At 46.6% G+C, this 13,946-nt stretch overlaps 1 protein-coding gene across 2 annotated transcripts; it reads right to left on the reverse strand.

Annotated features, from left to right (window-relative positions):
- Nucleotides 1-2,925: 2,925 nt before the first annotated feature.
- On the reverse strand, nt 2,926-10,628 carry LOC118366415 (transmembrane protein 180-like). 2 transcript variants are annotated; one of them, XM_035749065.2, is made up of 8 exons: nt 10,447-10,628; nt 8,228-8,494; nt 7,981-8,060; nt 7,296-7,745; nt 6,698-6,915; nt 5,311-5,482; nt 4,655-4,848; nt 2,926-4,470 (listed from the first exon to the last, which is right to left on the reverse strand). In XM_035749065.2, exons 2-8 carry the CDS (start codon nt 8,396-8,398, stop codon nt 4,220-4,222), a joined length of 1,536 nt encoding a protein of 511 aa, XP_035604958.1. In that variant the 5' UTR covers nt 8,399-8,494; nt 10,447-10,628; the 3' UTR covers nt 2,926-4,219. The 2 variants fall into 2 exon arrangements, with proteins under 2 accessions (XP_035604958.1, XP_035604961.1); XM_035749068.2 differs by lacking the exon at nt 10,447-10,628 and adding an exon at nt 10,132-10,396.
- Nucleotides 10,629-13,946: the final 3,318 nt, after the last annotated feature.

A 13,946-nucleotide genomic window follows, 5' to 3' on the forward strand; every position in this document is an offset into this window, starting at 1 on the left:
TCGCGTCCTGGGATAATCCACCCTCGCCGCCGACCATGGCCTAATAGTCCTCACCCAGAACCCCACTGAACTGAGGAGCAGCTCGTGACTGAGGGGCAGCTCCGGACTGAGGCAGCTCGGGACTGAGGGGCAGCTCGGGACTGAGGGGCAGCTCGGGACTGAGGGGCAGCCCGGAACTGAGGGGCAGCCCGGGACTGAGGGGAAGCCCAGTACTGAGACTAAGCCCAGTACTGAGAGGAAGCCCAGTACTGAGAGGAAGCTCAGGTAGGTAGTAGGCTCCGGTAGATCCTGGCTGGCTGGCGGATCTGGAAGATTCTGGTTGACTGGCAGATCTGGTAGAATCTGGTTGACTGGCAGATCTAGAAGATCATGGCTGACTGGCAGATCTGGAAGAATCTGGTTGACTGGCAGATCTGGAAGATCATGGCTGACTGGCAGATCTAGCTGCTCTATGCAGACTGACAGCTCCTTGCAGACTGGCAGCTCCTTGCAGACTGGCAGCTCTGGCTGCGTCATGCAGACTGACAGCTCTGACTGCTCCATGCAGGCTGACAGCACCCTGCAGACTGACAGCTCTGGTTGCTTCATGCAGACTGACAGCTCCCTGCAGACTGGCAGCTCAGGCTGCTCCGAACAGGCAGGAGGCTCCGGCAGCGCTGTAGAGGAGGAAGGCTCTGATAGCGCTGAACAGGCGGGAGACTCCGACAGCGCAGGAGGGAAGGACGGCTCTGATAGCACTGAACAGACAGGAGACTCCGGTAGCGCAGGAGAGGAGAAAGGCTCCGACAGCGCTGGAGAGGCGGGAGACTCCGACAGCACAGGAGAGGCGAGGCGCACTGTAGGCCTGATGCGTGGTGCTGGCACTGGTGATACTGGAGCGAGGACACGCACAGGAAGCCTGGTGCGGGGAGCTGCTACCGGAGGACTGGTGTGTGGAGGTGGCTCTGGATAGACCGGACCGTGCAGGCGCACTGGAGCTCTTGAGCACCGAGCCTGCCCAAGCTTACCTGGCTCGATGCCCACTCTAGCCCGGCCAATACAAAGGGCTGGTATGAACCGCACCGGGCTATGCACCCGCACTGGAAACACTGTGCGCTCCATAGCATAACATGGTGTCTGCCCGGTCTCTCTAGCCCACCGGTAAGCACAGGGAGTTTGCGCATGTCTCCTATCTGGCATAGCCATACTCCCTTTAAGCCCCCCCCAATAATTTTTTTGGGCTGCTTTTCGGGCGTCGCCGTGCTGCCTCCTCATACCAGCGCCTCTCCGCTTTAGCCGCCTCTATTTCCTCCTTGTTGCGGCGATATTCACCAGGCTGAGCCCAGGGTCCTTTTCCGTCCAGTTCCTCCTCCCATGTCCAATTCTCCAAGTGGTGCAGCCTCTCCCACTGCAGCTGCTCCTCACGATTAACAGGGAGAGTAGGCTCAGGTCTGACTTCTGACTCTGCTTCTCTCTCCCTGAGCCCTCCCCCAATAAATATTTGGGGGTGACTTTCGGGTTTCGCTCTGCGCCGCCGTGTCTTTCTTTTCGACTCCATTCGCCTATAGCCCTCTTCGCACTGCTCCAGCGAATCCCAGGCGGGCTCCGGTACTCTCTCTGGGTCGACCGCCCACCTGTCTATTTCTTCCCACGTCGTATACTCCATGCCTCTGCCGTCCATAACGTTCTCCCTTCGCTGTTCAAGCTGTCGCTGCCTGTTAACACGCTGCTCGGTCCGTGTGTGGTGGTTACTCATGACTTTAAGTTTTTGGAAAAAGTGACACATGAAATAACTATACAAAATACAAAACAACAATACAAAATACAAAACAACAAACGGAACGTGAAACCTAATTACAGGCTATCTGGTGAAACTACAGAGACAGGAACAATCACCCAAGAAATACACAGTGAAACTCAGGCTACCTAAATACGGTTCCCCATCAGAGACAACAAGAATCACCTGACTCTGATTGAGAACCGCCTCAGGCAGCCAAGCCTATACAACACCCCTACTCAGCCGCAAACCCAAATACTACAAACCCCCAATACGAAACACAACATAAACCCATGTCTCACCCTGGCCTGACCAAATATATAACGGAAACACAAAACACTAAGACCAAGGCGTGACATTAATGGCACGAAAATGGGCCTCAGGTTCTCATCACGGTATCTCTGTGCATTCAAATTGCCATCGACAAAATGCAGTTGTGCATTTGCCCACTGAAGTTGGTTACGCCGCCTAATTGCAGTCAGGTCAAGACCCTGGTGAGGACAACGATCCCGCAGATGACCTTCCCCGAGACGGTTTCTGACAGTTTGTGCAGAAATTATTCGGTTGTGAAAACCCAGTTTCATCAGCTGTCCGGGTGGCTGGTCTCAGATGATCCCGCAAGTGAAGAAGCTAGATGCGGAGGTCCTGGGCTGACGTGGTAACACATGGTCTGCTGTTGTGATGCTGGTTGGATGTACTGCCATATTCTCTAAAACGATGAAGGAGGCAGCCAATGGTAGAGAAATTAACATGACATTCTCAGGCAAAACAGCTCGGGGACATTCCTGCAGTCAGCATAGAATGCTACATTGAACCCTCTACTAATCTGAGCAAAATACACAATTAATATCCACATGACTAGGCAACAAAATATCTGCAGAAACCATGTTCATGGATCTGTCTTACACATTATCATTGTGTATGCTGTGCAGTGAGAGCACCTATGTTTAGCCTAGTTTTTAAAAAATCATGGTAACAATCTGTATTTTGTAATTAGTGTTCCAGAAGAGGCCTGAGGTGAGACACTTCACATGTCCCAGTTGAGGAAATTAAGGTAGACCAGAGACAGACCTGCGCTTCTGGGTTTGGTGCAAGGCTGCTAGACTTGTCCTGACAGAGCAGAAAATGTATCTGTGAAAAGGGGGCAACAAGACACATTCCACAAGCTCTCAAGTAGTGAGATCACTTTAATAAGTCAAAGATAGTCAGAAAATGGCAGATGCTACATTGAGCAGTGGTACAACCAGACAAACATTATACAGTATTTTGTGACAAAGCTGGCAAATACAGGCATCTCTGCTGTAAGGCTGTCTTGTAAGATAACCTCTGCTTTCCTTCTGGTTACTTAAATCACATTGTGCTGAAACTGTAATTCCTGAGTCACTCAAACACTTCCATGAAGGGGTCTCCAGTATTTGACAAATTACAAGAATACTTTTGTTGAGAGATATAAATTGATAATGGAATTTAAGACTCCTTAACACTCAAACAACTCATGTAGCAGCAGTAATAAAAATAACTTTGAAAAAAAAAAAGCACAGAATGTATTCTCCATGATTATCATATATCAGGTCATCATGACAATAGTTTCATGTTCAGTCAAATCGGTTTCTCAATTCTCTTCCTCAATTCTCTTCATGGTCTATAAAAATGCATTTCTTTCCTGATCTGGGGTACAAATGTAAACAGAGGTTGTTTAGGGCCTTGTTTTGTAGTAGTCACCTAAATGCTTCCACGCATCAGGTTAGAACATAATGTGTAAGAAAACATAGGAGACAACAGAGTTGAATATTGGAGATGGCAGTTATTTTAGTACCGGTCACAGTAAAAAAAAAAAATAGAAAAACATTTTAGACTTTTGAAAATACAGATTAGTACTAGTAGTACTTCATGAAGACAATAGCATGGTGATGGCCACAAACCTTAATGCAATTTCAAGAGCAACATCTATGCAAATCAGGATTTAGATGTTATGCTCATGTGCACGCACACACCTGTTTTCAGTACTTAATATTTCCCTAAACACATCAGAAAGATGGGTATTTACCTAGCTATGCAGACTCTGGCTTTGGTTAACCACACTGTAATAGCAAGGTTAGTGACAATGTGTATTCCTTTGGGGATAGAAATGCATACCAGGCTACGCCTCAACCTAGGATGATGTCTACTCGCTGGATGAACAGGAGGCGTCACACCTTTGCCCTATCCCAGAGAGGGGAATGAGCTTCGCAGTCTTTGATTGGCTCTGTGGTATCATTTGGTCATCAGTTCATACATAAATATAGTCTTTGTCCTCTTCATATCAAAATAAGGCATGTTTCAGACCCCAAAAATATTCTTGTCCCTGGCTAGAAAGTGAGATTTCATCAGTTCTCTAGTCTACATTGCTCTCTGCTGACCCAATGGCAGTGGGTGGTATGGCATTACGCAGTTGAGCGAAGGTGCGGACGAGCTGGCCTCCTATCAGATAGCCTTGACGTCCATGAGATGGCTGTGCTGGGCTCCCTGCCTCTGGGCCTTGACGCCCTGCAGTCTGCGGCCGTGGAGGGTGAAGCGGGACCAGGCCATTAGCTGCAGCAGGGCGCAGGAGATGGGCACAAACACCAGCAAGTAGAAACAGCCCTGGCGCAATGGAACAGTGGAGCTCACTTGGCCCGAGACAGGGGGCTCTGCCGCTGAGTCCTGTACGGAGTTTCTCTCAAAGATATCGTAGCCTGGAAAGAAATAGCCAGATTAGAATAAATAACAGGCATGAACTCGTGGGAATCCACCTAAAGTAAGGTTGGTGAAATTGGTTTGATTCTAGTTCATTCACAGCAGTGGATATCTGCATTTCCATCATCAAGGAGCCTTCATTAAAAACAGACTTTTGCCCCCCACTGTCCATATAAAGTATACCTGTGTAGACACACAGCAGCCAGGTGCCAATGAGAGGGGCGAAGGTCTGGCCAGGCTTGGTCACCAGGGCCACCATGCCAAAGAGCAGCGCCGATGCCGCCTGCTGGCGCCGGTTGACCACAAAGTCCTCGTCCACCAGGTCCGTGATGACCAGGTTCAACAGCTTGCAGGTGCCCTCCGTAAACACTCGGTTACTGAGGGAGAAGGACATTTCAGAGCCATTACTGAAGTGTTGTCACTGTTTCCAACTGCTAATATACAAATGAGGTGGATTCTGCATCAGATTTTCTTGAGCAGGAGTTTAAAAATAACAACAGTAATAATAATAATAATACTGGGTCAAGGCATTTATACGAAGTCCGAAACCAATAGAGCAAAGCCTCTCCCCCACTCTGACTTTATCTCAGTGTACGCTATGAAAACAATGAAACTGTGCCAAGAGGACAAGTGGTAGGCTGCGACCAGCCACTGCCAGCCCCATGTTGATAAAGGGATTGGTCGTCTTGGCTGACAACACTCAGCCAGATCCAATGCAAACAGAGCCACACAAAACAAGTATTGGAAAAACCCACTGGGTCCTTGATATGAAAATAACTTCCATGACTTGAGTACATGACCTTGATATCTAAACTGTGTGTGTATGTGTGTGTCAGTACCTGGCAATGAAGATGCACAGCAGGTAGACCTGGTCGGCCCCGGCCAGCAGCATGGCCACACTGAGGGCTAGCTTGACCAGGAACAGCCAGCGGATGACCGTATACACCCCGTAACGCTGACACAGGGTCAGGAAATACAGGTTGTTCAGGTGGGGGGCTATGTAGGAGATCCCTGTGAGGTGAGAGCAACTGTTAGTGGACAGTAAATAAACTCAGCAAAAAAATTGTCCTCGCAGTGGCAGACCACGTGTAACAACACCTGCACAGGATCGGTACATCCGAACATCACACCTGCGGGACAGGTACAGGATGGAAAACAACTGCCCGAGTTACACCAGGAATGCACAATCCCTCCATCAGTGCTCAGAATGTCCACAATAGGCTGAGAGAGGCTGGACTGAGGGCTTGTAGGCCTGTTGTAAGGCAAGTCCTCAGACATCACCGGCAACAACGTCGCCTAGGGGCACAAACCCACCTCACTGGACCAGACGGTACTGGCAAAAAGTGCTCTTCACTGACAAGTCGCGGTTTTGTCTCACCAGGGGTGGTCGGATTCGTGTTTAATCGTCGAAGGAATGAGAGTTACACCGAGGCCTGTACTCTGGAGCGGGATCGTCATACTGCTTGTTCTGTGTGTGATTTTCTGCAAGACAGGAATGTCAGTGTTCTGCCATGGCCAGCGAGGAGCCCGGATCTCAATCCCATTGAGCACGTCTGGGACCTGTTGGATCGGAGGGTGAGGGCTAGGGCCACCCCCCCCCCCAAAATGTCCAGGAATATGCAGGTGCCTTGGTGGAAGAGTGGGGTGACATCTCACAGCAAGGACTGGAAAATCTGGTGCAGTCCACGAGGAGGAGAAGCACTGCAGTACTTAATGCAGCTGGTGGCCACACCAGATACTGACTGTTACTTTTGATTTTGACCCCCCCTTTGTTCAGGGACACATTATTCCATTTCAGTTAGTCACATGTCTGTGGAACTTGTTCAGTTTATGTCTCAGTTGTTGAATCTTATGTTCATATAAATATTTACACATGTTAAGTTTGCTGAAAATAAACACATTTGACAGTGAGGACATTTATTTTTTTGCTAAGTATTAAATATGTAGACAAATAATATTAATTACTGACGATAATAACAAATGTTTCCTCACATTCTAAAAACGAATCCTCCCCAAAAAAGAAAAGACCAAAACGAAAAGCCTGGTCCCAGATCTGTTTGTGCAGTTTTGCCTATTCCTATGGTCATTGTCAGACCAAATGTACAGTATAATAGACAAGACAGCACAAATAGATCTGGGACCAGGCTATGAAACTAATCCCATTCTATGATTGAGGCCTTTCCCTGGTCATGAAACATAACCAGCAGTAGTACGCTCGTCTCTTACCCAGCAGAATGGAGCCAGTGGAGGCAGAGATGCTGTCAGAGAGGAGGTGCTCCAGGAACAGAGGGAAGAAGTTGCTGTTGAAGTGGCAGTGAAACACCTGTACCAGGTTCATAGAGGCAAACCACATAAAGTTTCTGTGCTTGGAGAGCTGCCTTAGATACTCCCCTAGAGTGACTGGCATCTCCTGCTGAGTCAGAGGGTTCTGGACAATGCTCAACCTGGGAGGGGGAGGAGGAGGGGGATTAGTGAAAGGACAATCAGTGTCACACACACTACCCAGGGGATTGAGTCTGTAAACTGAGCAAGTGTTAGCGTCATCTCCCTGCCAGATATACTGTATGGGTGTGTGCAATGTTATTAACTCGCAATTCAATTCCATTAGTCTCTTTAAAAATACAATTAGCAAGCAATATCCATGGCCAAGGCTGGCATAGGCACCACGGGATAGAAAGATTAAAGGCTTGATTTGAAGCCATAAGGTGAGTTGTTGGAAGCAAACCCATAAACAACAGGTGTTGTTCAGTTGCCCCTTGCTTGTCAGTGAATAATGTAAACCGAGTGTTTCTCAAGTGCATACATGAATGATCGTGTCACCTACTCCTTGAGTGCCTGCGCCTCGTCCTGCCTCAGACGCGCCTCCTTCTCAAATCGCCTCGTCAACAGGCGCGACACGGCGGCGAAGCCCAGTGCCGAGACGGCCGCCAGCGTCACGCAGAAGAGCCGGAACGAGTGAAAGTCGCCCTTGTCCCAGACGCTGTAGGACAGGAAGACGGAGAGCGAGCCCAGGGCACTGAACAGCGAGCAGTGGAAGTTGAGGCGCGTGCGGTCATTGGCCGACACGGCCAGGTCGGCCAGCAAGGCATTGTGGTTGAGGTCCACCACGGTGAGGAATCCGTCGTACAGGCACAGGCACACTAGGAACTGGATGCCCGGCCGTGCCCATGACACCCAAAAGGCCAGGAACGAGATGGCGAACAGGGGGCCATTCCGGGAGAGGGCCGCCAGCCGCTTTAGTACCACCTCTGGGCTGGAGATCTGGGTGCCAGACCTACGATGGAGGGGAGTGGAAAAAAAAAGTTCAGTGCAACGGTAAAGACAAACCCACTTTTCACCAACTGTGGCGTTCAACCGTGCTTTCAAGATAGAGAGTGAGAGAAAGTTAAAAATAGGGAGGGAGCGAGAAAGCGGGAGAGAGAGCAAGACAAAGATATTTAAAAAGAGCAGGGGAACGAGAAAGCGGCACCATTGATTTGAGAAAGAGAGGAAAGAGAACGAGGTCTTACTGTGAGGAGCTGAGGAAGGAGCGGTCACTCAGCCAGCCGAAGAGAGGGTCGTTCAAGCTGTTCCATATCAGAAACACTGCCTGTGTGGGCAGAGAGAGAGGGGAGGAGTTAGTAGAACAGACTAGCATTAAACACCCTAACACAGAAAAAAAGCCAGGGTATCGGTCATTGTCACACTGTCTAAAGCAGAAAGCTTCCAAAATACAGCTATTATAATAACCCATGGAGAACAGGAAGTGTCACTCACCTCTCCCACCCAGAAGGAGAGCTTGTCGATCTTGTAAACAGAGACAAAGGTCTCCACGTAGTACAGCAGGAAGACGTTGTGCAGGATGGAGACAAACAGGGCCAGGGAGCCGTAGAGGACTGCAGTGGAGACACCAGTGGAGACAGCTAGCCTGCAGCCCCTCCTACCCATTCTCGTCACTCAGTCACTCTGCTGTTCCGTTCTCCGCCGCTACACCACGCTCATCCCACAGACCAGCCGGGGCTAGGGGCACCACCGTACCCAATCCTGCCAGAGCAAACAAACATGTGAATAACCATTTGGAGGGCTGACTAAATGTGGATGTGCGAAGCAGTGGAGGCTGCTGACACGAGGACAGCTCATAATAATGTCTGGCATGGAGTGAATGGAATGGCATCTAACACCTGGAAACCACCTGTTTAATACCATTCCACTGATTCCACTCCAGCCATTACCATGAGCCCGTCCTCCCCAATTAAGGTTCTACCGACCTCCTGTGGTGTGAAGTATGAGGTGGGTTACGTTAGCGTACAGAGTGGGAGAAGAGCGAGCTTGAGCAAATAGACATGAAGGAACAAGAGTAACACATAGCGTACTTCCACACACACACACACAAAACTGACAATAGGCCATGTCTGAACAGGGTAGTCTCCATTACAGAGATCAGGGTAATTTCACACACCGAGGGCCATTCAATGCATTATAAACTGGATCGCAGGGCTGTGTAAGCAGGTGAGGGAGAACCGGCCATTTCCATGGCGACCCCTACTCTATTCATTAGGTGAGAGTGAAGCTATTGTGAGCAGTTACACCATGTCCCAAATGGCCCCCCTACTCTCTACACAGTGCACTACTTTTGATCAAAACCCTATAGGCCCTGGTCAAAAGCAGTGTGCTGTATAGAGAATAAGGCGCCCTTTCGGACAGCATTAGTTTCTCCTGTGTCTCCTCTGGCCCAGCTGGATGACAGGGGAGGGTGTAATCCTATCCTCTGATCACTGCGATTATGGGGTCCTCAGGATACTAATGACACCATTCTCATAAAAGCTCTTAGCTGGCCTCTATCACACAGGGAGACAATTTAAAAAGACACCAAATCTCTCATGCTCATATTCTAGCTTTTGGTCCTTATTTGTTCTATGGTTGGTTTTGTAGGTAGGCCCTCTTTTTGCCTGAGGCACACTAAGGTGTAGCCTTGCTTTGTCCTCTGTCAAATGTCAATAAAGAAAAGTTGCCTTAATTCAACATTGATCTGTTGAATCACTTCAGCAAACAATTAGCTCATCTGCTATTTGTTAACTGGGTGGAGCATTGCCTGCAAAGCCTAACAATTATTTGTATCCTCATATCCTCCTCCTGTGGCCTGGTGGTTTACTGCTGTAGTTTTGCCATCTGTAAAGTGAAGCCTAGAGGCAGTTATTCCCCGCAATTATTCCAACACGATCCTCCCTTCAGAGCACAAGTCTCACATGTGGCATCCAATGGAAAAAATACACAGCCTAGGCTCTGGCTACACCTCACAAGCCATGGTCCTGTTCTACCACGATGCCATGTTACAGAAAACAGTGAAATCAGCCAACTCGCAAAAACTCATTCTAAACAATTACATTTGCTTCAGCTCTCACTATAGAAAGCACGCAGGGTTCTGGTTAGACTACATTTCAACAAATACAAGTACAGCAAGTGCCAGCTGTGTCTGATCCCATCAGATCCATGCGGTGGAGCGGAACGACTTCGGAGCATTGTACTGTATCACATCTCCAAATGTGATTCCCATCCCAGTCGTCTTAATTGATCTAATCTTCTGGAAACAGGTCGGAGAGTAGTATGTGTACAGTATAGTTCAGTGCACCTCTAATTAAAAGGTAGAACTAAGTTGTAATGGATATCAGGGCAGCCCTCACCTGACTAGAGACTGGAGACGCTTCTTGGCAGAAAGAGTAGGTCGTGATTATCAGCCCGTCAAGGCATTTGGTAGCTAGTTAGTAACGTTACCTATTTAAATTGAGCTAGCGAGATAGCTGTACACATATAGCTAGCTGTACACATATACCAAATTAGTTACACAATACGATTTCTGCCCCGTATTAGATATTTGTCCAGTCCTTCCACAGGTTAACGTTAAGTTAGCTGGTTACAGCTAGGCTAACCAGTAACCAACGAGTTAAGTAGCTCGCCCTGGCTAGACAGGCGCCTAACCACAAAGACGATGTACTTACCATCGTCATTGAATGAAGCCTCTGAAACGAGTGGGAAACCTTGCTAATCAATACAATTTTCAACAGGCGGCCGCTAGCAAGACAGTTTACATTAGTACACGTCACATCAACCATATATCAGCCTCGCCCACTGGGCTGATCACGAATCGGATTTCAGAAGGGTTTCCCCACCATAGAGATAGATAGAGGACTCATCTTTGTATTTGTGTTATTATAGTGTTTTGACAGCATGGGCAGCGCCATGGAGGCAATCTCCATTTTGAAGTTGTCCATTTACTTCTTCACGATTGGCCGATCCCTCCTGATGACCAATTTTGACATGACTCCATGTCAACAGGAGGGTTCAGCCAATGAAGTTGAAATTCCCACCCAGTTGATTACATTAAAATGGTGGAAGCCCTCAATGGCTCTGCCTATTTATTTATTTCACCTTTATTTAACCAGGTAGGTAAGTTGAGAACAAGTTCTCATTTACAATTGCGACCTGGCCAAGATAAAGCAAAGCAGTTCGACACATACAACGACACAGAGTTACACATGGAGTAAAACAAACATACAGTCAATAATACAGTATAAACAAGTCTATATACGATGTGAGCAAATGAGGTGAGATAAGGCAGGTAAAGGCAAAAAAAGGCCATGGTGGCAAAGTAAATACAATATAGCAAGTAAAACACTGGAATGGTAGATTTGCAGTGGAAGAATGTGCAAAGTAGAAATAAAAATAATGGGGTGCAAAGGAGCAAAATAAATAAATAAATAATATAAATACAGTAGGGAAAGAGGTAGTTGTTTGGGCTAAATTATAGGTGGGCCATGTACAGGTGCAGTAATCTGTGAGCTGCTCTGACAGTTGGTGCTTAAAGCTAGTGAGGGAGATTAGGGTTTCCAGTTTCAGAGATTTTTGTAGTTCGTTCCAGTCATTGGCAGCAGAGAACTGGAAGGAGAGGCGGCCAAAGAAAGAATTGGTTTTGGGGGTGACCAGAGAGATATACCTGCTGGAGCGCGTGCTACAGGTGGGTGATGCTATGGTGACCAGCGAGCTGAGATACGGGGGGACTTTACCTAGCAGGGTCTTGTAGATGACATGGAGCCAGTGGGTTTGGCGACGAGTATGAAGCGAGGGCCAGCCAACGAGAGCGTACAGGTTGCAATGGTGGGTAGTATATGGGGCTTTGCCGAAGTCGAGGATTGGTAGGATGGTCAGTTTTACAAGGGTATGTTTGGCAGTATGAGTGAAGGATGCTTTGTTGCAAAATAGGAAGCCAATTCTAGATGTAACTTTGGATTGGAGATGTTTGATGTGGGTCTGGAAGGAGAGTTTACAGTCTAACTAGACACCTAGGTATTTGTAGTTGTCCACGTATTCTAAGTCAGAGCCGTCCAGAGTAGTGATGTTGGACAGGTGGGCAGCTGAAGGCAGCGATCGGTTGAAGAGCATGCATTTAGTTTTACTTGTATTTAAGAGCAATTGGAGGCCACGGAAGGAGAGTTGTATGGCATTGAAGCTTGCCTGGAGGGTTGTTAACACAGTGTCCAAAGAAGGGCCAGAAGTATACAGAATGGTGTCGTCTGCGTAGAGGTGGATCAGAGACTCACCAGCAGCAAGAGCGACATCATTGATGTATACAGAGAAGAAAGTCGGTCCAAGAATTGAACCCTGTGGCACCCCCATAGAGACTGCCAGAGGTCCGGACAGCAGACCCTCCGATTTGACAAACTGAACTCTATCAGAAAAGTAGTTGGGGAACCAGGCGAGGCAATCATTTGAGACAGTCTGCCGAAGACGATGTGGTGATCAATGAATACGGCTGCACAGTAATGTTTCTTATCGATGGCGGTTAAGATATCGTTTAGGACCTTGAGCCTATGCTAATAAGGCTTTTGGGTATCATTGGGCTCGTTGGAGTAGATCACATTTGTCAAGTTATTGACCACAGCCTTTCAACATGTATTGCATTATGGGGATAAAAATTGTCCTGCTTGCACCTACATGTCAACTGCATGAACTTTAGAATAACCATTTGATCAAAGTTCATGAAGTTTCGACTGTAGTCGATTTAAAATGTCTGCAGTTGCTCCTCACCAGCGGCAACTTGCAGCCATCACCTGCATTGTGGGGGGCACTATTTGTCTACCAATCATTCAAAAAAAAGTTTTGACCCACGTTAACCTAACGTAGTATGCGTAAAATAAACAACATACTGGTTTTGACAAGGGGAAAAAAATAACAAACGTTATAAACAGTGGCAACACTGCCATGTTGCACTGAGCCTTGCTGTTGGAAAACCATTCGTCTGCAGTCTGTTGTTTTAGCCTTGCCACTCAAAGAAGCCCAATCGCTATGTTCCCTACTCATTTCTGGAGCGTTGATGTTTGTAGTAGCTATGACCAGGGATGGGAAACATTTCAAAAATACAAATACGAAACACCATAAAGATCAATGTATCAAAATAAACTACAAAGTACTTTTTGAAAATACTTAACATTTGTATTTTCTTTTTATTAAAATACATGTATTGAATACAAAAAAATATGCGGCAAGTAGCCAGCCTGAACAGCCTAAATATTATCAGTAATGGTTACAGGCATGTTTTACTTGCTGACTGTGATATGTTGTTTATCTACTTTAGTTGAGCAAGTTACTCTGCAGAAGAGTGCCTGCTAAATAACCAAAATATAAATGTAATGTGAAAATTAAAATACCAAAATGAACTACAAAGCACACTGGGTATTATTATTGGCCTTGTTTGGGGGGGGCGGAGATTATTAGAATAACACTCAGCATGCTTTGTAATTGTTCATTTTTACATTTGCATTTACATTTTAGTCATTTAGCAGACACTCTCATCCAGAGCGACTTACAGTTATGTGAATTCATATTAAGATAGCTAAGTGAGACAACAGCATATCACAATCGTATCAAGTACATTTTCCCTCAACAAATTATTTATCAAAAAGTTTACATCTACATGTATATTAATTAATTTAGCAGAAGCTCTTATCACACCGTAGTGCTATCAGACTTATGATACCAATGCAGGGTGAAAGGGGGGCCACAACATTTGAACCGCTATAAATAAAAATGGTATAGAAAAGTATTTTATATTTTCAAAAATGTAATCACAGTATTTTGAAAATGCAAAACAATAAATACATTGGAGTGTAGTTCAGCCCAGTGTAATTCAAATGCTTATATCAAATACATGTAACAGAAATACTGCCCATCTCTGGCTATGACAAGGGTTGTAGTGCCACCTAGAGTAAAGTTTGCTTGAAATTGTGTTTGTGTTCTTGTTATGGTTTCTTCTTTCTTTCTTTTCTGCAGATTCAAATATCTGCACAATAATGGGACAAGTGTGCTGACAATAAGAATGAAGCAACTTTGTTATAATTCACATGTATCTGCTAAGGGGGCCAGACATTTTTGCAATATCTTACCAACGTCAAATAAACAAAGTGTTTCTTTCCTTGTCTCTGTTGTCCTTGATAGGTGATGG

Source organism: Oncorhynchus keta, chromosome 3, assembly GCF_023373465.1.
Source record: "Oncorhynchus keta strain PuntledgeMale-10-30-2019 chromosome 3, Oket_V2, whole genome shotgun sequence".
Lineage (NCBI taxonomy): Eukaryota > Metazoa > Chordata > Actinopteri > Salmoniformes > Salmonidae > Oncorhynchus > Oncorhynchus keta.

Coding starts and splice junctions, on each gene's coding strand:
- LOC118366415 (XM_035749065.2), bottom strand. CDS start 8,398: ATGGGTAGGAGGGGCTGCAGGCTAGCTGTCTCCACTGGTGTCTCCACT. Junction 7,746..7,980: donor TCCTTCCTCAGCTCCTCACA/GTAAGACCTCGT, acceptor CCTCCATCGTAG/GTCTGGCACCCAGATCTCCA. Junction 4,849..5,310: donor CTGTGCATCTTCATTGCCAG/GTACTGACACAC, acceptor CTTCTCCCTCAG/TAACCGAGTGTTTACGGAGG.